We start from the raw sequence: 23,556 nt of genomic DNA, 5'->3' as shown, positions 1-23,556 counted from the left end.
GGTTTGGACAACCAAATACAAACTATTGTTTGCCAGTTCAGATGGAACTGTACACTGTGGTTTGTTGCAAACAAGGGCCAATCAAGCAAAGCACAGGAATGGAGGAGTAAGAATGCAAGCATAGGTCTCATGCTCATCATCCCAATCAAGGATTGGTGTTGTGTGTGATAGGATCCACTATTTGTACAGTAACACTTATTTCTGGAATATTAAACTGACAATCTTGAAAAACAAATATATACAATGAAAGGGCAGGTGTAATTTTACATCATAGTTTATATTACAGCAAAATTTATATTACAGTTCCTCCCCCAATATCTGCACAAACAGCAAGCTTATGCTCTGCTTGGGAAGAAGCATTTTTCTGCAATTGCAGAAAGCACTTTAACATCCTGGGGTCCTCTTTATACATGCGTTCCTGCTGCTCAGGAAAATCAGGGTGTGAATGACAGGAGAACTGATATATTCATGCACCAGTCAACAGACAACGTATGTTAGCAGCTATATCACATGAAAGGAGGGGGGCAGGTAGACCATATTAGAGGCCTTAGTGAGTGACAAAGCAGCAGCTTGTTATGCTCTGCGAGTAAGGATTCAATGAGTGGTATTTTGGAAAGGTGTGCACACAGAAGCACAGCTGCATACTTGGCAGCTGTGGGAAGATGAGTCTCAAGTAAGTTACAAGACTGAGTGATGCTGAGATGCTCAGCCCAGGTATGTAGGCAGGCAAATTAAAGGCTTTATGACTCAGCAGCTGTGCAAAACACTGGAATTATTTCTCTGAAAACTGATCACATTGGGCTCTGCTGATTTCACAATGGTCAAGTCTTTGACAGATATATATTTAATCAGAGCTCTAGAATACCAAAGACCTATCTAAAAGCACAATCAGTATTAACCTATGATGGAAAAGGGCTAAGCCTGACTATAAAGCTGTCTTAGAAGAATTGTGAGCACAACAAAAAGAACAGGAAGCACATTGCTTGTGTCCAAATAAAGTTCAAGTCAGGCACACTGTTGGGTTTTGGGGAGAAGTATTTTTGAAATAGCAAATTAATTAAGCAATCCATGTTCTTGCTGACCTTGGCCAAAGAGTGTCCAAAGCTATATTAAAATAAAAAAATCTCCCACTTAGCTACAAAAGAAGGAAAAAGCAAAGGCTGCAATCCTGTGAGTAAGCTCTGTTGTATTCAGTGGGGCTACCTACTAAACATACACAGGATAGCGTGTGTGTTTAATTTCTTTTAGGAACTACTCTCCTGTTTTTCATACTCCTTTTGTTAAAAGAGGAAATGCTACTCTTTTTTTTTTCAAACATAATTTTTATTGATTTTACACCATAACAAACAAAAATAAAAAGATTTACATCTTGTTATCACAAATTTCTTTCTTTAGGACTTCCTTCAGCTTCTCCACAAATCATCCGTGCCCTTATTTAGAAAATTTACGCAAATCCTGCTTTATATTGACATTATTATCTCCTTTCTTCCTTTTCTCTTTAGACAATATTCCTACTTTTTCACAGAGCTTTTTTGAACCCAACTAGCGTTATCTGACCTTCACTTATATTTTCCAGATACTCCACAAATTTCCCCCAGTCATCAATGAACCTTTGGTCTTTTAGATATCTAATTTTTCCCGGAAATGCTACTCTTACTACATTGATTCTTAAATCACTGTAATGCTAAGGAAGAGTTATCACCTGATAGCCTTTGTGGAAGAATAAGTTCTCACGTATTGGGATGGATGAATGGCATGTCTACATGTAGCAAAGAACAGTGGACACTTGCTTTCCTGAAATACTTGATATTTATTATGATCTGAAAATTCATAGATATATGAAACAAAATGAAATGAAATGAAACCAGGAAATTGAGAAGTTTTTGTCTTTAAGATTACAGGGGTTAAGACGTCTGTAAGGATTTAAAACCCAACTTGTCAAATGTACTGTATTTGTAGAAAATACTCCAACTGAGATGCAAGGTTTCAAAATTACAATCCAATCCTACTCAGTACTCCAACCTGCTTCTCACCTCACTTTTCTTCTTTGTGAGGATGGGAATCCACCAGCATATCTTGAATTATCCATCCATCCATCCATCCATCTATCCATCCATCCAGTACTTAGGTCCCCTGAATTCAATCTCTGCTTCTACAGTGGTCATTGTCCATGACCGACTGAACATCCTACATCACACTCACATGTTCCAAGTGCTCAGGTATCCCATTCCGAGAAACTTCCACAGAACTACTCTAGAACAGGCAAATGTGATGCCTGTAAAATTGGGATTGTTAAGTCTGGAAAAGTAGCTACTTGAACAGTAGATAGTGCCTCCCATATATCTGTCAACTATCTATCAATCATTTGCCATGGTGCGCTTATGTGCTGGGGGAACCCAAGCAGTTTATTTATAGGCTACAACTCAATTGGAACAATAAGCGACGAGTAACAAAAACAACCCAAATAAAATATGAGTCAAGTAACTCATTGCCAGACTGAGGTCTCAAGATGGGCTGGTGTGGTCCCTTGGGAGTCCCGCTGCTTCAAGCACAATAGCAGCAGGATGTGCCTCATTTCCTTCAACTGCTCAACATGGCTCTCTGTGCGATGTTTGTAAACTTCCTTCCTTTACGCATCAGGCTGTCAAACTGTCGTCAGTCTTTGGGACTAATAATATCTTGTTGATGCTTGAACAAGCCAATTCTTCTTCTCCTTTCTTTTTACCTTTTTTGTAGATATTTTCCCTACCCATTTGTCAGCTCAAAATGCTGAATGAGTAACTTGCAGGCATATAGAGTTGATGCTATGCTTGTAGAGCAGTACCACCTTTCCAAGCCTTTATCCCAATTTAGCATCAGTTCAAAGAACAACTGACCTAAGACATCTGCACAAATGATAATGGGGAATCAGTAGGACCACATTAACTATTCAAAGTTCGATGGGAAGAAGCAAATCATATTATTAAAATGGAACAAAATATGAGCGCATTGATTGCATCCAGGATGTTTTGGACAAGTAGAGACCTTGTAACATTCCACTGCTACCTTTGTCCATTTCCTATGGAACAGAGCAAAAGTTCTCAATCTTTTTTGCTTTGACTTTGTTGGCAAGGAAACTGTGTGCATTAGTCAATAAACATCTGTTGCAGAGGATTATGTTGTAGAGTCTGCTCACAATTTATACAGCATACCAGCCAAATCTCTTAGGTTTAGCCACTACACTTGAGGTGAGATAGCATTAATTGTCCCCTACAACTGACTTATCTCCAATTCGGAACCCCTGTGGGAGTCAAGCTGGTATTGAAGTTGAAAAGTAGAATTGTGTCCTGAGCATGTGTATAGAATTTCATTCCTATATCTCAATGATCAAAAGAGCTATCTTGTTAAACTAACAATACCTTGTATTCTGCTTAAACAAAAGGACTCACTTTGCTGAACTATATATATTACAATTTTGATTCAGCAGCTGAAATGTCTCCAAGAAAACAGTGGGTTTTCCAGGAAATGTTGAATTGGAAAATTTTCTGGGGGGGAAACCACTGCAAATAAACTTAATTTGCACAGGCCAATTTACATTGGAGGTAAGATCAGTTATGAAGTTATTTTATTGTTTCTGTATATTTCATTTTTTTTAAAAAAAATAAAGCATCATGAATGGCATGAGGCAGCATAGTTACAAGCATTTTTTTGTAACAGAGGAAGCCACTGTAGTGCACTGAAGTGAATGCAGGGTCCATTCATGAGTTCCTCCCCCCATCTTGGGATGGTTCCTGCCATGATTCCCAGGATGAATTCATATGCAAAAACATTGTGAAATGGTGCCAGCAATGGAACTACATGGCAGTGATCCCAGGAATAGAAACTTAAGATTGTTGGCATGATGTTCCCTCATCAGCAATACTCCCTCAAAGCATTTTCACAGATATCTGTCAAAGCAATTATGGCAGAAATTGTCCCATGACAAGGGAGGAGGGGAAACCATGTCAGATTGTGCTCTTAGATTTTCATTTCATTGGCAATAGCTCCCAATGTAAACGTGCACAGGAGTGCAACTATGGGTTCAATTCTTAACTCTGCTATGAGCCTCAGAAAACCAAGTCTCCATTTTATGGATAGGAATAATAATGACATTTCTACTTTACATGTAAGTTAGACTAAAGAGGAAATGACACATATAAACCTATGTAGAGTCCTGCTGGATCAAAACCAGAGTCCATCTATCTCAGTAGCTTCCTTTCTACTATGGTCAGTCACATGTGTCCAGGAAACCCACAAGCTAGTCCCCACAAAATGAACATAATTTAAGTACTTCTAAAGTCCATTGCTTTTAGTGTCAAAGGTTTGAGCACATGTTCATTCAAATCAATGAGGCTTATAACTACTCAACTTTGCCTTCATTGGGCCTACTGTAATTATACGTGACTATTTTATAAGATGAACAATTAACTTGAAGAGCACTGCTTTGAGAAGATGTGACATACTTACAGAGATTCAAACAAGAGTTTGCAAATAAAATGCAAAATTCTCTGTTGGAAAGAAGGACCAAAAGCCATTGGTCCTTTATATTGATGGAGAAGCTATGAAAAGACACTTGAGTAACATGCTTCTTCCTCTTGCACATTGATGGTCATTGCAAAAGCAAGTTATCAAAAGAATTAGACCACTAAGAGGACAGAAATGATACTTCATATGATCTCAAAGTTAGATAGGCTTAAGGGTTACTATACTGGAAAAAGGACACCACTGAACAATGCAATTTCTACTATAAAGCCATATTTTTGGTTGCTTTTCCCCCTTCCATATATCACAGGGTTTACTCAAATCTCCATTAACCACTATCTGCACTGTCTGCGATGTATAAATTGAATTTACCCATTTAATAAAATTGTTTCCAGTTCCGTGCAATTCTTTAAACAAAACTACCAATTCAGGTTGTCAAAGGCCTTTTCTGCATCCAGGAAAATCAGGGCAGCTTGCTTTTCATTATGAAGATTCAAATATTCCAAAAGGTCTAACGCATTTCTAACATTGTCTCTTAACTGTCTTTTAGGCAAGAATCCACATTGATTAACATCCTGTAGGATCTTTTTTAGTCTTTCCAACAATATCAATGTAAATAGTTTATAGTCATTATTCAGCAAGCAGATAGGTCAATTTTTATTTTGCTAAAGTAACATCTTGACTGAATATTAAATAGATTTGAACAGATTAAATAGATTTAGTATCTTATCATTGCTATGTCCAAGATTCAGATCTTCTCATGCAATCACACTAGCCATATTATTTCGATTGCCTTTGTGCTTCAAATGTGTGAAATGTGTTGCAGTCATCATAATGATTTGCTTTTTATTCCATGCATAATAATAGAGATTCAAGATACGTTTTGGCCCAAGGTGAGTCCCCCTGCCTCCATATTCAGGCCTGCTGCATGCCTTATGCAGAAAACAGATGTCAAGCATGTTCCAGGGATGTTGGGTTTTTTAAGGGAAGGTTACACAGTATCAATAATGCGTTGGCTAATTTATAATTAACTTAATTTTAATAATGTTTGCAGGAACTTGGTGGGCCAATGGCAGTCTGAGAATATCTAATGACTGCCAACATGGGTTGCTGGGATGACGTAGTTATCAACCACATAGAAAATTCACCTCCCCACGGGCAGGTATCACCTATGAAGTTACTATGTCACTGCAGCAAATCACATGTGCTGAAACATTCTCCAACTGCCACTGAGCAACTGCTGCGCCTATGCAGCTAAAAGAGGGGTCTTAGTTACATCATTATAATGCCCAGCAAGTAGCAACAAATCTTTAAACTCTACAGTAAGGTATAATAATAACTCGGGCCAGAATCTTGAAAACGCTATTCAGGTCTTCTAGGAAAATAAATATATAAACATACCACAAAGCCGGTCTGTATTTGTTTTACTTAGAAATGTTATATATCACCTTTCAATATAAAAGGCTCACCCAAAGTGTTTAAACATAAAAGAACCTCCTTTGCCTTTACATTACCTATTCAAGCGAAAGCAGAAGTGAACAGATGGGCTTTGAATTATGCTGAGGCTGACATTTTTGGGCGTTCTGGCAGGACAATCCACAAACCATTAAACTTACGTATGTACATTTAAACTACTTTAGTCCCGCTGGCCGAGGCGATAGTAAATCAACTTAAATCCAAATATTCCAGAGACTGCTTCATTCACAGCCTGCAACTTGAAGTTAATAGGCAGCTTAACCCACAATCACGAGCAAATACCCACAAAGATTCTGACCTGGCTTTTCTACTGTCTTCATTCAAAAACCTTACGTATAAAAGCAAATTTTGGTTTTAAGCTACGTGCCATAAATAAGGGTGCAGAAGGGTCGTTAGATTTCTTTGCACCACGTCATGTCTGTGCTTCTAAAAAGTATTCTATGGCAATGAAATCAAATTCTCTCTAAATCCGAAAGGTTACTGATGTGGTCCTTGTGCTCACTGCCCCGCATTGTAGGAAGCGAAATAATTAAGAAGAACAAAGAAAAGGCTGTTGAGAGAAAAGGTAGGACTGCTGAGTGACTACTGGTAAGGTTGCATTGGCCTTTTGCTATACAACCTTATTTATTATCCCTATAGCCTTCCCTTGGAAAGAGGCCATATTCACATGGAAGACAAAAGGATGTTCTCTGCCAAGTTTGGAGAAATAAGCATCAAATATGTATGCAGGTCTCGTAGGAAGCAGCGTATTTGGCTCTTGTGATTTTATGCCAGATTTTGCACAAAATTCCACACGTGCAGAATCTCAGAAGACACACAGCCTGCCTAAAGGCTCTGAAACAAAAGGGAGTGAACTACAAATGTTATTGCGTTTTTGTAAGTCCTGTGACTACAGAAATTCTTCGTTCTGCCTGTCCAGGGCCATGACTCTGGTGTTGAGGCTCCCTTTTCTCCATAGAATGAGGCTGGCAGAGGGAACGGCTCTCAGGACCAGCCCCCAATGGGGAAAGGTCATAGCTCAGTGGCAAGGCATCAGCTTTGCATGCAGAATGTTCAACCCCAGAAATTTCCTGGGGGAGCTGAAAGCCTGGATCCCTAGAGCGCCACTGCCCCTCAGTGCAGACAGTACTGAACTGGACAGGGCAATGGAACTGGACAGAGTATAAGAGACTTCCTGTGCTCCTTCCTACTAACCTAGAAAAACTATCCGAAGAGCAGCCTGTTGGCGATTAAGGAGACGGCATTGCCCTCCTCTGACTGCAGACTCCAGCTCAGAAGCCCTAGTGCAGAGGTAGCAGACATGGTGCCCTCCAAATGTTGCTGGACTACAAATCCCATCATCCCTGACCACTGGCCATGCAGAACACATCCTTATGCACAGAAGTGCACAGACAGACTTATTGTTCTCTTGCAACTTGCCGGTCACATAATGCTGATTAAAAAAAAGAAAGAAAGAATTCTTCTCCTCCTCCCTGGTCCATCCCATTCTCCTTATATTAATTGGGCTGAAGTACGTATTCTCCATAATGCCATTTCCAGAGGTATAACTGTTAGTCTCTGGCAGCAAAAAAATAAAAAATGACAAAGCATCTTGAAAACTTAACAGATGTTCGGGCGATATCCCATAATTGTCATACCCAGAGCAGACCCACTGAAAACACGCTGATTTAAATGGTGGCGCTGTGGGTTAAACCACAGAGCCTAGGACTTGCCGATCAGAAGGTCGGCAGTTCGAATCCCCACGACGGGGTGAGCTCCCGTTGCTTGGTCCCTTCTCCTGCCAACCTAGCAGTTTGAAAGCACGTCAAAGTGCAAGTAGATAAATAGGTACCGCTCCGGCGGGAAGGTAAACGGCGTTTCCGTGCACTGCTCTGGTTCGCCAGAAACAGCTTAGTCATGCTGGCCAAATGACTCGGAAGCTGTACACCGGCTTCCTCGCACAATAAAGCGAGATGAGCGCCGCAACCCCAGAGTCGGCCACGACTGGACCTAATGGTCAGGGGTCCCATTACCTTTACCTTTACTATAAGAAGGAATTAGTCGCGTATCACCCTTAGTCTTTAATATTCAATGATGTGATGGCATTAATATTAATAGTGTATAATAAATTTTATATGCAGTAATAAATATATCATACACTTGCAGAATGCTCTCACCACATCATCTTTATCTATTTTTAGGTGCCATTCAAAAACTTTCCTTTCTACCCAGGCTTTTGGCTCTTAATTTGAAGGATTTCTGCTACCTGTGGTCTCCTTAAGTGGGGAAAGATTTCTTAAAACCTGCCTTTTATTTGCATAGATACGTTTTCTTTTTGAGGTTCATATTTCTTGTTGGTCGTAATTGGTTTTTAGTGTTTATACCGCGTTTGCAAGTCGCTTTGGGTCACTTTTGTGAGGAAAGCGAATAACAACAACAGCACAAGGAAGAAGGAGGAGACAAATTATTCTTTGTCTTTAAGGTGCCACAAAACTTTGTAATGCCAGGATTTAGACTGAAACAGATCATTCCAATGTGGAAAACTTCAGTGTTTTTTTAAGAGTATAGGTATTTCATAGATTGGCCTTGATATAGTTCTGTGAACTTAAGTCTACAAATTTATATATGGTTTATGAGCTGCAGAAGGAATGACTGACCATTTAATAACCTCCACTGGTCAAAATTTAGTCTGCTTTCATTTAGCATTTCGGCTTCTAGCTGCTTCTGAGGCTTGAAATTGTTTTGTTTTTTAAACACGGAACCAGCACCACAAGTGTCTTTTCATTTCCATATTATCTCTTTGCTACGCTGCCAACCAGTTTTCATCTTTCCCTATAGTATCTCTGATACAGGCAATTGGAATCAGTCCATCTTGCTGCTAACTTTTCCCTCTGCCAAATTTCTCTCAGACCTTAAGATCTTTTATACCATGTTTCTACAACACATGACTAATGAAATGGTGAAGTCACCCAATGATGAATCAGTTCTATTGTTTAGCATGGTGTCATTCAGAATAGCAGTGCTGATTTACACCAGGAGCCCAATTCTGAAAACGTTCCGTCGATCCCATCATTGTACTTCTACCAACCCAGCACAGTGAAAATCAGAACCAAAAGACAGACAGGAAGATTGAACATCTTTACATACACATATAGGCACTTATTTTAGCAATTTATTATACTCACTTTGGTCTCTTATTTATTTATCACATTAACGACAATTCTATGCATTATCATTAGGACATAAGAAGCCAGTCTATACTGTCAAGCTTTTTGATACTCTAGCTAGCTCATCACTGTCTACAGTGACTGGCACAGCTATCTGGGGTTTCAAACAGGAATATTTTCCAGACATTTATGGAGATGTTGAAGGTTAAACCCAGGACCTTCTATAAGCAAGGTGCCCTACCTATGAACTATGAATACTTCCCTGAAATATGGTGACAGGAAACAGAAAAGCTATACTGATGACTCCCACAGCAAATATTTCATGTGGATGTCACACAAGTGTGTGTGTGTGTGTGTGTGTGTACTGTATCTCCATAAATACAAGGGCATGTATGTCTGGAAAAACTATCCCAATCAATTTCATGCGTGTACACCAATGTGTGATGTTCACACCTTGCATTCTTACCATGAAACACAGGTGCTTATACTGGTGTTTCGTGTAGCTGGCCATATATGCAACTTGCTGGTTTTTTAAAAAGTTTTGCTTCCTTTCTAAAAGTTATTCAACGGTCAGATGATGCAGCAGGGAAGGAGAGAAATCTTATGCCACTTAGTGATGGCTTCCAAGTGGTTTGCAAAACATAAAATCCAGTTGCGCAGAAGAATTAAAAAATGACCATGAGTAAAATGTTACTTTTATTCACTTTTATGTACAGTTCTGAAATAATTCTATGTTTGTTGATATGTGTACATTTACATCAGGGTTTTTTTAAGCACATTGGTGACGGTAGATAGCACTCACAAATAAATACAATATGGTTCATGATTACATTTAATTTGTAACAACTATTGATTAATACATCAAGTTCATATCCTGTTGTTGTTAGCTATGGCTTGTACATCTTCCTGCAAAATATAGGGGGTGGGGATTTTGTTGTACGCTGAGTATGTTGTAGTTCAGATTGGCCACGGAAATAGTTATTTTGCTGTTCCTATATTCCCATTTTTACTTTCAGATCTAGCAAAGAGAGTTCCTGTTGACCTTTTGGTTTCACAAACAGTGTGTCCACATGGCAGGCCTATATAAAAAAGCGCTACACGAGTTACTTCATCCATTTTAGCATCTAACTTACTTGTTCAATTTCAAGGTCAGATTCACATGCAGCTACACAGTGCTCCATGGTGCTATAACTGTGAATCGGGTTTCACTTTCTCCTGAGTGAAAACCCAGCTGATACTGACAAGAGTACCTAATACAACTGACAGCTATATAGAGCCAACACCTTTACTAAAAATTCAACACATCGCTAACAAGGTGAGAGCTTATTTCGATGGAAATCTGAAGAACAGAAGCTGGCCCAGGGGTCACAAATTTGGTGTGTATTCATAATCTGTTCTTCTCAAATAAGCAGCACTGAAAACTAACAAACGAACACAAAAATAAAGCTTTGCTTGAGCAACACGAGCTCAGGGTAACACTGAGCATCTGAAACAATCTGTGTTGTTCTCTGGATGATATCAAATGCTGTGCACGGAACAGAAGGGGTATCCATTCATGGAGCGACCCTTTTCCATGAGTGCAGCTCTCATTCTCCATTCATGGAATTATATTAGATGCTACCCATGAATCTACTCTGGACTTGTGGGGAGAACTGAACCAAATATTCTATAAACTCTGAAGTGCTACACCTGGAAGCCCCAATCTACATGTGTTACAACTTCCTGCTCATCCCAATTATTATTATTCCTTTTTAAATGAAGGGGTTTGCTGTTTTTCTTTTTTAGGTGTTGCCTATTATGGAAAAGTGTTGCCTGCTTTTAAAATCTATGTTTTATTTGATATTTTGTGGGATGTAGATGTATTGCCTGCTGCTTCTTTTGGGAGGGACAGGGGAGACACCAGTCTTCCTTCTGTGAAACTGGTATTTTGTGGCGTCCCCAATAGTTTTAGATTTTCAGATATGTCCACAGGGCCAAGATGGTTTGGAACCCCTGTCCCATAAATCTTATCAACTACCTTTTCACCTATATCCATACTATCAGTACCGAACTCTCAACTCTTAACAATATATATTCTATTTATTTACATTTACATTTATTTTTTCCTGTTTATTTATTTGCATTTCCAACCTGCCTTCCACCATGCAGTTCCAGAGCAGGGTACACACAGTGCAATATGAATAAACCATATAATGCATAAACATTACTAGATGATAAATGAAATCAAATCTATGCAGCATCAAGGGCAGCATCAGAAAGCAATTGGCAGGCGGTCCATAGCTGTGGAACTTCTTTACCTAGGAAATCCACCAGGCCTTTGGACTAGCTGCTCAGCAAAAAATGCATGCACATCAGAGAGAGAAAGCAACACTTAGGCACCCTCCATAATTCCTTGCTGCTCTAGCTAACAACTGTAATTTCTGATGCCATGAGAGAGAGAAGCAGCTGCCCCTCCATCACCATAACCAGCATCATTATATATTTATTTCTAGCCTGCCTTTTTCCCTGCCAGAGACTCGAGGAGATAACAGCAGTTAAAAAATAATTAAAATTAATTAAAATTAAAACTTTCTATATTAAAAACATACAGACAATTTCAATAAAAATAGCAGGGCACCATCCATTTCACATAAAGCTGCCAGTTCTCCAGAGTGGAAGGACAACATGGAGGGAGCCAGTCTAAATCATCTAGGGAACGAGTTCCAAAATCTGGGAGCAACCACCAGGAAGACCCTCTCCTACTTTCCTACCAAGTGTTCCTGTGAGGGTTTTCAGACCAAGGGAAGGGCCTCCCCAAAGATCTCAGAACCTGGGCAGGTTCATATGAAGGAATATGGCCTTCAGATAATTTTCAAGTGACATGCACATAACCCTATGGGGATTTTTTGCACCCTGCTACCAACTCTTGTAGGAGCTCAAGAAGTTTCAGCAAACTAGCACTCATCAAAAACTTCAGGCATTCTACTAAGGGGCAAGAACGGTTAAGTCCCCCAGCTACAGTATCTTGTCTATCAAAGTGACCTTGCAAGGGAAATTGACTTTGAAAATAGCTCATCATTTTGCAATGAGAAAGGACAGAAAAGTAATGTCTCTTCCATATTGGTCTCTACAGTCACAGCAGGCGATGTAACCTTCCAAAAGTTTGACTTCACCCCAAAAGGCACACTCCTACACTGTCTCCCAAGACAGATGGATGCCAATATATAAAGTTGTGTGTGTGTGTGTGTGTGTGTGTGTGTGTGTGTAAATTTTCATCAAATTTATGCACTGCATGATTGTAAAAAAACAAAAACTCAAAGTGCTTTACAAAAAGATTAAGACTATAAAATCAAGCAACATCTACAACCTTACTTTAAAACACACAAAACTTAAAATACTAAAGCAGATTTAATTTACATCAACTTTCTCAGTAGGCTAATGTTTTAGCAGGTGCAGAAAAAAGTACAGTGGTACCTTGGGTTACAGACGCTTCAGGTTACAGACACTTCAGGTTACAGACTCTGCTAACCCAGAAATAGTACCTCGGGTTAAGAACTTTGCTTCAGGATGAGAACAGAAATTGTGCGGCAGCGGGAGGCCCCATTAGCTAAAGTGGTGTCTCAGGTTAAGAACAGTTTCAGGTTAAGAACGGACCTCCGGAACGAATTAGGTTCTTAACCCGAGGTACCACTGTACAATGAAGGTGCCTGCTTAAACTCAATAAGCAGGGAGTTGAGAAGATAGCTAGATACACAGACAGACCAGGTCATACCTTTCTTAGGCACCATAGAAGTTACAAAAAAGTCAGCAACCTTTGTAGGATGCTTCAGGCTGCATGCTATGTTAAACAAAAATAGCAAAAAAAAAAAAAAAAAAGAATAGAAAAGAAGAGGCAGTTATTTGGGGGCACGTAGTGTAATTTCAGAAATAAAGAAACTGTAATTTCAGCATTAAAATAGAAACTTTTGTCTCGTGAGTCGTGATATTAGATGTGTAGGATGGGATCGTGGTATTGTGTGGGAGGGAGGGACGCATGTTATTTGCTTGTACTGGGTGCAAAAAGAAGTTTGAGCCCTCAGCAGACCAGACAGTCTTCTAGAAAGGCCAGTAGTCTCACTCCCTACAAGGTAGTTTCATACATAGCAATGTGATGTTTTCAGCGTATGTTGAATGATAAGGAATGGACATGTAAGTTATGGATGAGAAACACAGCCTACAGTCACAATGCTGACATTGACTTGAACAATGTAGTCCTTCTGAAATCAAAGGGGCTTCGCTAACAGCAATAAATTATAGGGGATTGCACTATAAAGATTTGGATATCCTTTACATACATACATATGACTCTCTGCACATATTTTTTAACAAGCAAACAAAATCAGAAGCAACACAAAGGAAGGGGTGCTATGCTAACCTTTGCGTGTAAAACATGCGTAGCTCCCGCAGAAAACAGCCATCAGCATGGAGTAATGGGCTTTGTGACCTTGTGGCACTGGGTTGTTAACTACCTAAAAATAAGACTATGCTTCCTTGGGGAAAACAAAAGATTCAAAAAGAGACTTATCTAGCTTTAGGCAAGCCAAGCAGCTGCTTATTGCAGCAGATCTGCGGAGAAGCAGAACTATAAATGCTTATGATGGCCAAACCTTGACCAAAAAAACTGACTACTTAGCTGAGAGGAGGACAGTTTGTTATTGTTTTGCAAATTGAGGTCGTAACATTAAATCAAAGAGAGGGGGAGAGAACCCCTGCAAGCTCATGGGGTAGGGGAAACTTAAATGAAACACTTTTTTTCTTGCTCTGTTCTAGGGTTTCCTAGTGCTCAGAACTGCTGAGTTGGTTAGATTTTCCAAAACAGCATCTCCATTTTCAGATACTGGAGTTTTCTGCATCCTGAGTATGAAAATCATATTCCTGCTCTCTCTCCCTCTCCTTATTTTAGTCCCTTGCTGAACACTAAGCATATTAAAGGTTCATTAAACTGAAGCTACTGTTTAGATCAGGACGAGGGTGGCGCTGTGGGTAAAACCTCAGCGCCTAGGACTTGCCGATCGCATGGTCGGCGGTTCGAATCCCCGTGGCGGGGTGAGCTCCCATTGTTCGGTCCCAGCTCCTGCCCACCTAGCAGTTCGAAAGCACCCCTAAGTGCAAGTAGATAAATAGGGACCGCTTTATAGCGGGAAGGTAAACGGCATTTCCGTGTGCTGTGCTGGTGCTGGCTCGCCAGAGCAGCTTCATCATGCTGGCCACGTGACCCGGAAGTGTCTCCGGACAGCGCTGGCTCCCGGCCTCTTAAGTGAGATGAGCGCACAACCCTAGAATTGGACACGACTGGCCCGTACGGGCAGGGGTACCTTTACCTTACCTTTACTGTTTAGTAACAGAAAACTGACTTAGTGGACCCAGGTGGAAGACTTGTCCATAATCAATATCACCGCAACAAGAACATTCATAAAAATGTCGTTATCAAGCACAAAAAGCCTAGGCCAAAGAGATGCCACTTACTGATAGCTTATTATTACATGTTTAGGTTTCCAACGCGGCCTATGGTGTTGAACAAGTTGCCAACCCCAGCCAAGAGCTTTGGTTCAAATCATCACTGAGAAGTTCAAATGTTTATCCAAACCATTCAGATGGCAATCTTGGGTCTGGAAAAGCGAGTGGGAAATCTCACACGAACAGACTGTCTCCTGGCATTTCAGCACTTTCACTTCTGGTCCTGACCAGAGCCAGGAAGTGCAGAGGCGTGTGCTCAAGTGATAAATACTTGGGGAGGGGGGAGGGCAGGGAAATGTTGTCGGAACATTTCCCAACTAGCAAAAACACATTTGGTTAAAACCGAGAAGCCCAATTTTGGTATAATTGCTTTGTTTGATCGCATTTGCTCATCCCTACTAAAAATGTCAAAAGTTTCTCTAACTTGGCAATAACAACTCAATCTACAAAAGAGACATTTGGGAAACCAAAGCCAGACTAGTTACATCAAGGGTAGAAAGGTGGAATGGTAAAATGTTCGGTACGACATTTTTATCAGTTGGGTTGTTATTGTTGTTTTTAGGAGGGGGGGAGCAAACCTTGACACTTCCCCTTTGAATGGGACTACTAATTGTAGGATTCCCAGCTTCAGAACAATCATGGAAGACATAAGATGACATAAGGGTGGTTCAGATGAATGAAACTGCACTTTATTTCTGTTGTAGGTATTCCAGACTTATTCCATATAATGATGTGATCCTTCTGGCTTTCCTAAAATCTTGCTCATTCAGTTTATTATTGCAGTTTTGGTGGTGGTGGCAATTACAAGACTTTGCCTAGTAATTTTTAGGCTTTATCCAACTGATCTTGTATGAAGGTACAAACGACAATGGAGAGAAGTTTATCTAGGCATGGCCTGAAAGCATGCGAGGCTACCATATTGATAAACTAAGCAGGTCTGGTCAATACCTGGATGGATGTCCACCTGGGAACCATATGCATCCCACCTTGGGTTCCATGATGGAAGAAGAATTAGTGAAGGACAATATATAAACTATTTAAATAAATCCTCAAGTATTTATTTATTGCATTTACTGCCCACCTTTTTCTCCAAGGAGCTCAAGGTGGCATACGCGGTTCAACCCTTCCTCCTTTAATCCCCACAACAACCCTGTGAGGTAGGTTATGCTGAGAGGCATTGACTGGCCCAAGGCCCCTAACTGAGCTTCATAGCTGAGTGGGGATTGGAAAGCTGGTCTAGGGATGAAAAGATAAGACAGCTGATGGGATAAAATAGTGACTAACCTGCGCAGGCATAAACAGTGTCAGGCATATTGCAAAGATTATTGAAAAGGGCTGCCTAACTTTAAATTAGATGACTGTTTTGTACTCATATAGGCAATGTTATTGATCTTTTTGAATTATGGTGCTGGAAGAGACTTTTGAGAGTCCCATGGACTCCAAGAAGATCAAACCTATCCATTCTGAAGGAAATCAGCCCTGAGTGCTCACTGGAAGGGCAGATCCTGAAGCTGAGGCTCCAGTACTTTGGCCACCTCATGAGAAGAGCAGACTCCCTGGAAAAGACCCTGATGTTGGGAAAGATTGAGGGCACAAGGAGAAGAGGACGACAGAGGACGAGATGGTTGGACAGTGTTCTCAAAGCTACCAACATGAGTTTGACCAAACTGTGGGAGGCGGTGGAAGACAGGAGTGCCTGGCGTGCTCTGGTCCATGGGGTCACAAAGAGTCAGACACGACTAAACGGCTAAACAACAACAAAGGCAGTGTTATACATGGCTAACATTTTCAGTGAAGTGTTCATTATGACCTTCCCAAGCAATATATAGAAGAGGTGAGCAAGAAGTGAAATATGTCTGACTTCAGGCCAGTGATTTTCTGATGCAAACTGAAAGTTTTCCAATGCAAACTACCATATGTAAATTACTCTAATTTGCATTGGGGAAAAATCCAGAAAACCCACATCACTAAGCATGACCTTCCAAAACCACTACAAATATATATGCCAAATTACATATATAGTTCTGGAACAAGACAAACATTCAAGGGGGCGAAAGGATCTAGACAGAACAGGTGAAATTAAATGTGACTAACATCAGACAAGAGCCAATGATCAGTTGGGTTAACAGGTTTTGGCAAACAAGGTCTGGAAACTATTTTAATTGGGGATGTTTAAATATGTGTGCATAACTCATGTTAGAAAAGTAGTAACTTGCTGACTAGAAAACATGAAAGACTTAATCTTTGACCATCTACCAAAAGCTGGCCCAAGCCTTGAAAGTCTTGCTATTTTAAGAGACTTCACAGGAGTTGGGGATAGGATTGAAACTCAACAGAAAGTTTTAAATTTAGAATGAAGATTTAAAATCTAAGCTCCAAGGAGAATTCTGCAAAACATTGTTTAATTTTTAGTTTTGCAAGCTTTTAATAATACACGAGAGGTGGTGGACTCTCTCCTTCCATGGGAGATGTTTTAGCAGAGGTTGGATAGCCACCTGCCATGTATGATCTAGTTGAGATTCCTACATTGCAGGGGGTTGGACTAGATGACCCTCAGGCTCCTTTCCCACTCTACGATTCCATGATTCTATGAAATGCTTTGCCACTAAGTGAAATATGTTCTATGTATTTCTTATTATATTTTGTAATATTTTGTAAAATAGTACAATTTAAGCTGCCCACCCGTAACACATTTGTATGTGTATTTTATTCCCTTTCAATCACTTGGAAAAAATAATAATAATTTAAATGCAATTGTACAGCAATCCTAAGTTTAAGAGTATGAAGAAATATGACCAGAAAGCTCCGGTCCATATATAGCATTCCTACATAATCCTAGGCTTCTTGCCGATTTTGAAGGATCTCCACATATGTCCTGGTATGAGCCTATCGGAACAAATGCCCTATAGATGAGAATATGGGTTACCAAACTGACTGCAGAAAGCCTATAAGCATGGCATGAAGGCAACACTGCTTCTGAACATGGCACCACTGCTGCTAATAACCACTGATAGACCAAACTCATATGAAGTTTTGGGTTGGTTTATTAGTGCATGAGTGGACATACAATGCTCTTGAGGCAGTATGAGTCCTTTGAAGACAAGGAACAGTACATTTCTTTCCTTATACTATAATCTAAAATTGTCTCACCTACCTATAAATAAGGAGATGGCCCAGGCTGAAAACGTTATTTTTAAATATGCATACACAACAAGGCGATGATGACTAATGTGCTGGACCCACTTATAGGCCAGTGACTTCTCCTTACAATCCTGATGAAATACTTCATTGGACCAACAGCTTTGGGATTCGCCTTTATGAAAATAGATGCCGGTGCTGCTGGGACATAGGAATGCAGCTGTGGGGGTGGGGGGTGGAGAGACATTTCTGAGTGGAATTAAAGGGATCAAGCTTTTTAAGGCATTGCAATGCTGTGAGCACTTCTGTCAAAATGTTTTGCATTATGGTGGCCTTAACTAACGCTTTTGGCATCTCTGATTACTTAAATTTCCATGCTTATTCTTTTCCAATTTAAAAATACGACATCCGAATGGAAACTTAAGCATATTTTCTGAAGATCAAAATGTCAGCACAGGTAAATTTCCTCCACGGCTCTAGTAGCAGGGGAAAGAAACAGCATATCACAGCAAGGCCCGACCTAGGAGGGCAAATTAGCTTCTTCCTTTTCTTCTTTCCATTGATTGTAAAGGGGAGAACGCTACTTGAGCATCTGACAAGAGAGGCCATAAAATGTATTTCTCTTGAAGGCAAATCTTGTAACAGATAGCAAAAACAATCTCAGCCTCTTGCTAAAGGCATGCACACTAATTGAAACAGAAATAAAATGGGGAATAGGAAAGAGATAAAGTCACAAAGTTATATCTTGGTCCAATTAGTAGGTAGGGAGTTAAAACAAATTATCGGTAAAAAGCACTCTACAAGTGTGAGCGCTGAAAACTGGGAGAGAATGTTAAAAATATGTATAAAACAAAGCACCACCATGTCCTAAAAACACCTGGTGCTGATAGCACATCCTCGGGCATTTTTGGTCAAATAATATTTTACATCTGGATACAGTGAAAAACGAGAGCAAACTAGAAAAACAGCAAGCGAAGCTAAAAAAAATACATATATATTTTTGCACTGAAGTTAAGCAAAATAATTAGCAGCTGAAAAGCCTACTTGGGTCATCTGGTTATCATCTTGCCAGCATTCCCCATGATATACTACAAGGTCAGCTCTAGTGATGGTAGAATTAATTAGTTCACAAATAAAGCGAGAAACCACCTTTGCTGATGCTTCGCACTACTGTCCCCAGAAAAACTTGAAGGGTATGCATTGGAGTGAGGAATTCTTTTGCTTTTCATTTTTCTGTACTTAAAGCAACATTTGTTTTACATTCATTTGCACCGCATTGCGGAAGTGCCTTTATTTTCATTATTCCACGGACTGTCTTCCACTGTCAGGCTTTCCTGTTTCAGATGCAATTTTTAAAAGGGTGACATCCTTTAAGTTTCCCATTTTCTTATATGGTGACCATTATTTTGTTTTTCATTCATATGTTTGTTTGTTTGAATGAATGAATGCAAACTCCCAGCTGGTTCCTTTGGGTGACATTTGTGGGCAGATATCCATAGAAAACATTACACCAGAAAGGTCATTGAAACAAGTTGCTTGGACATTGAAACAAGTTGCTCAGGAGCCACTCTGTGGATACAAAACATCCCAGAAGCATCAGCTTCAAGGCTGTGTCACAAAATAATAGGGGGGGGGGGAAGCAGTTACATCCACGCATTTTACTCCCCCACCCTCTGCTGTGCTGTTTTATTAAGCTAAGCACCGGTAAAACTGTCTCAGTAGGCTAACAAAATAGAGAAGCACCTCCTTTTTATATTATATCTTAAAAGGTAAAGGTAAAGGGACCCCTGACCATTAGGTCCAGTCTGGGGTTGCGGTGCTCATCTCGCTTTATTGACCGAGTGAGCTGGTGCACAGCTTCCGGGTCATGTGGCCAGCATGACTAAGCCACTTCTGGCGAACCAGAGCAGCACACAGAAACGCCGTTTACCTTCCCGCCGGAGCGGTACCTATTTATCTACTTGCATTTTTGACGTGCTTTCGAACGGCTAGATTGGCAGGAGCAGGGACCGAGCAACGGGAGCTCATCCCGTCGCGGGGATTCAAACCACCGACCTTCTGATCAGCAAGTCCTAGGCTCTGTGGTTTAACCCACAGCGCCACCCGTGTCCCTAGCATACAATGTTAGGTTAATGTTATTATCCCCATATTGCAGAAGGAAGGGCTGAGGCGGAAAAAGTAGTGGAATGTCTAAGGCTACCTGAACATTGTAAATTTACAGCATGGGTAAGATTTGGACCAAGGGCTTCCTGATTCATAGATCAGTTTCTTAGCCACTGTGCTATGGGCAGAACGACATGTGTAGCCAGAACCTTGGATTTTATTTTTATAACAGAGACTGCCTTGCTATCAGTGTGAATTCACTGAAGCACCAGAGCCAAGCAAAGCTCCTGCAGCACTTATACTTTACAACACACACACACTCCTCTTTGGATTGCAGCTGGCATGCCAACATTCTTCATAGCAAAGGGCAGGCATACCTGCTAACAGGAAGCTATATATTAACGCTAACTAACATATGATGTATTATCTTTCTTTTAAGTGCACTTCCCGAAGCATTTAGTAAATACTAATTAATGCGCTTGCCACAAGATTAAGGGGGAAACTTTATTATAAATCAACAGGAGTCCTTTTTATATTAACGGCTATATTGCTGCAGTGTACAAAAGCACCCACAAGGATCAGTTAACCCAACATATCAGGCACTGCACATTAATTAAGACTTTGTTCTTTCTGCAAAGGGTTTGCAACTATCAGTAATGTAAGGTAAGGTGAGTGACGATGCAAAAAACAAAACAAAAAAAACAGGAGGCTGTGTGGCTTTAACGCATGCACTCCATATTGCTTGTTCCTCACAAAAGTTGCCGCTTTCTAAAATTGCAATGTGCCTATCCTATTTGGGGGCCGGTGGCTGGAAACCAGCTATAGTAAGCAAGTACCCAAAGTCTCAGGCCCAAGAATAGCATTAGCCAACTTTGTGTGAAAAGGTCATCTTGAAAAAAGCAAGGCTACAGAATCAGTGGCCCTCCAGTCTCCAGCAGAGTCTGATAGGAATTGGGAGTCCAATGACAAGTGGAGGGTCATACGCTCCTCATTTCTAGCCTAAAAAGAAATAGACTGCCGGAGACTCAAGCACCAAGCCTAGCCCACAACATGTTCTCTGATCCCAACAAACCTATTCCCAATGACAAACTTATACAAATAATTATAATGCACTCCACTCACTGTCTCACAAGCCAAGACATCACCAAGAGGTTCTTTAATCACCTCTCCTGCAATGGGTACAGCAAATTCAGCAGGCTCCTTCCTTATTACGTTCCCTAACCTGCTCACTGCCATGAGGCCACTGAGATACAGGGAAACAAGATTGAACAGATAATGTGGTACCTAAAGGAAGGCCTCTGTTGATGTTCACAATGGAGGAGAGAGAGGACTGAACTTGGTTCATGGGACCCAGTCAGTGGGTAGAGCCAACGCTGTTGACCCTTCAACTTAGGTGAAAGTACACTCAGTGTTAAAAAGTGGTTGGCAACCATAGGCCTAAAGGTATCATAAAACACCTGTCCAGTCCTTACTTGCTAAGTTGTCAAATTACACATACACATTCCATGAATAAATCCAAAGAGAGAGAAACCTGGTCCAACCACCAAGTTTTTTCCTACCCCTAATTCATTTTCATTTAAAAGACTTTATATACTACTTAATATTTTAACAAAACCTCCAGGCGATGTACACTCTAAAAAAAACAAGCAATATAGCATTAAAACAAAAACACAACCTAAAATCAGTAAAATATACATATGAGTATATAAAAGCAAATTTTTAAAACAAAAACAACACAGAAATTCAAAAGTAAAGAGGATCCCATCTTATGGGTCAGGAGAAAGCAGTCTTCACAAGGTGTCAGAAGCAACTGGTGGTTGCTGCTTCATGTTTGGCAGGGGGGAGCACACTCCACAGCACAGGGTTAACAGCAGAAAATGCCCATTTTCAAGTCACCACCCTATGATATTATGTAGGATGCAGTGCCACAAGTAGAATTTCTCCAGATGATCTAAGTGATCTTATAGGTCTACACAGCGGCAGGCGGTCTTACAGGCAAAAGGTCTAACAGTTGTTTCAGTAGAAACGGCCATTTAAAATAACTAATTAATATTCTGCTCAGGTTTGCCTATACAACCCTAAATAATATCAACTTGCACCCTAAGAACAAACTATTTTGTTTTTCACACTGGGAAACTATAATAAACCAGGAAAAAAAAATATTCCCTTAGAATAGCACAATCACCAAAATATACACGAGTGTGAGTCAGTTATTCCAAAAATACTTTCCATGTGTGGCAAATCAGATATGTATGCTGCCACAACATTTCAGGAGAATTAACAGATCTGAATTCTAGATTAAGCATGTACAAATATGGAAGGCTACAATCCTAAGCACGCTTCCCTAAAAGTAGGACCTGTAGAATATAGGATTTTCTTTTGAGTAAGCATGCAAAGGTTTCTCTAAGCAAACTGTTCAATTTCTCAGAACTTTGGATCGCAAACCATTATAGTTGGCTTCGCTATTCATCTCAATAGAGCTAGAATAAGGCTGCCAATGGCCACAAACATTCACCTTTCACGAACAAATCCTAACACTCAATGGACAACTCTGAAATGTACTGAATTTCACATTTTTTTCATTCATTCACAGACATCACAGCTGGGATTCAAAGAGTTACCGTATTTTTTGCTCTATAAGACTCACTTTTTCCCTCCTAAAAAGTAAGGGGAAATGTTTGTGCGTCTTATGGAGCGAATGCAAGGCTGCGCAGCTATCCCAGAAGCCAGAACAGCAAAAGGGATTGCTGCTTTCACTGCGCAGCGATCCCTCTTGCTGTTCTGGCTTCTGAGATTCAGAATTTTTTTTTTCTTCTTTTCCTCCTCCAAAAACTAGGTGCGTCCTGTGGTCTGGTGCGTCTTATAGAGCGAAAAATACGGTACTTTAGGTGTACCCAAGACACAGCACACACCCAAGAGGATTTTGAACACCTTCTTCTTTCTTTCTTTCTTTCTTTCTTTCTTTCTTTCTTTCTTTCTTTTCTCTCTCACTCTCCAAGAGACTGATTTCTATTATCAGAAACTGCTTTTGAAACTCCACTCAGTTTCCATGCAGCTGCTATTTGAGAAGTGTGAATGCAAAGCCCCCTTGGAGGCAGGACTAGTTTTGGAGTTCTTTGGACCCTGGCCCACATACATAATTTACCACTCTGAAGCCAGAAGAGTTGAATTTCAGTTTATTGCAGAAGCAATGGAAGCAGCGGAAGGCCTTATCTGCACTATATGCTTAAAGCAGTATCAAATTGGTTTAACGATCAATCCCTCTTCCTACTGAAATTTTGGTAATTGTACCTCCGGGAGGACAACTCTCGGAACCCTTTCCAAGCTATCCAAATGTAAAGAATTATGCTCAAGCCTTGCTATATTCTGCTGATTCAGATATCCGAACATCCAGAGTTCACCCATGTCCTTCCTTCCTTGTGCTTTGCTGATTGGCTGTAGCCATTTTTAGACAGAAGCCAGATTGGACAAATTGGAGCCTAGGAGAAATCAGACAAATCAAGGTTTTTGTTTGTCTCTCTTTTGCTGATTAGCTGCAGTCATTTCAGGAAGAAACCGTGGAGGGCTGGGAGAGATCGGACAAATCTCCAAAATGTTCCCATAGGAATCAATGGAAATCATGGACTGATTTATGTGAACGCTCACCTAATGAATGATTTCCAAGGACCACATTGTGTTCTGCGAGCAGGACCTGCATGGACTCTCCTATAAGCCTCAC

At 40.4% G+C, this 23,556-nt stretch overlaps 1 protein-coding gene across 26 annotated transcripts in view; it reads right to left on the bottom strand.

Moving 5' to 3' along the window:
* Positions 1–23,556, bottom strand: part of TCF4 (transcription factor 4) — a 342,581-nt gene that overhangs the window by 275,874 nt on the left and 43,151 nt on the right. For 12 of the 26 annotated variants that reach the window (XR_013394718.1, XM_077936467.1, XM_077936470.1 and 9 more), the window contains one exon: positions 12,874–12,939. The exons of the other annotated variants lie outside the window; for them this stretch is intronic. Coding sequence is in view for 11 of the 12 variants with exons in the window: in XM_077936467.1 (XP_077792593.1) it covers positions 12,874–12,939 (66 nt within the window). In the remaining variant the exon portion in view is untranslated. The remainder of the gene's footprint in view (positions 1–12,873; positions 12,940–23,556) is intronic. 26 annotated transcript variants of the gene reach the window in all.

This window comes from Podarcis muralis, chromosome 11 (assembly GCF_964188315.1).
Source record: "Podarcis muralis chromosome 11, rPodMur119.hap1.1, whole genome shotgun sequence".
NCBI classification, from domain to species: domain Eukaryota; kingdom Metazoa; phylum Chordata; class Lepidosauria; order Squamata; family Lacertidae; genus Podarcis; species Podarcis muralis.
This window is presented reverse-complemented; position numbering and strand designations above follow the sequence as displayed.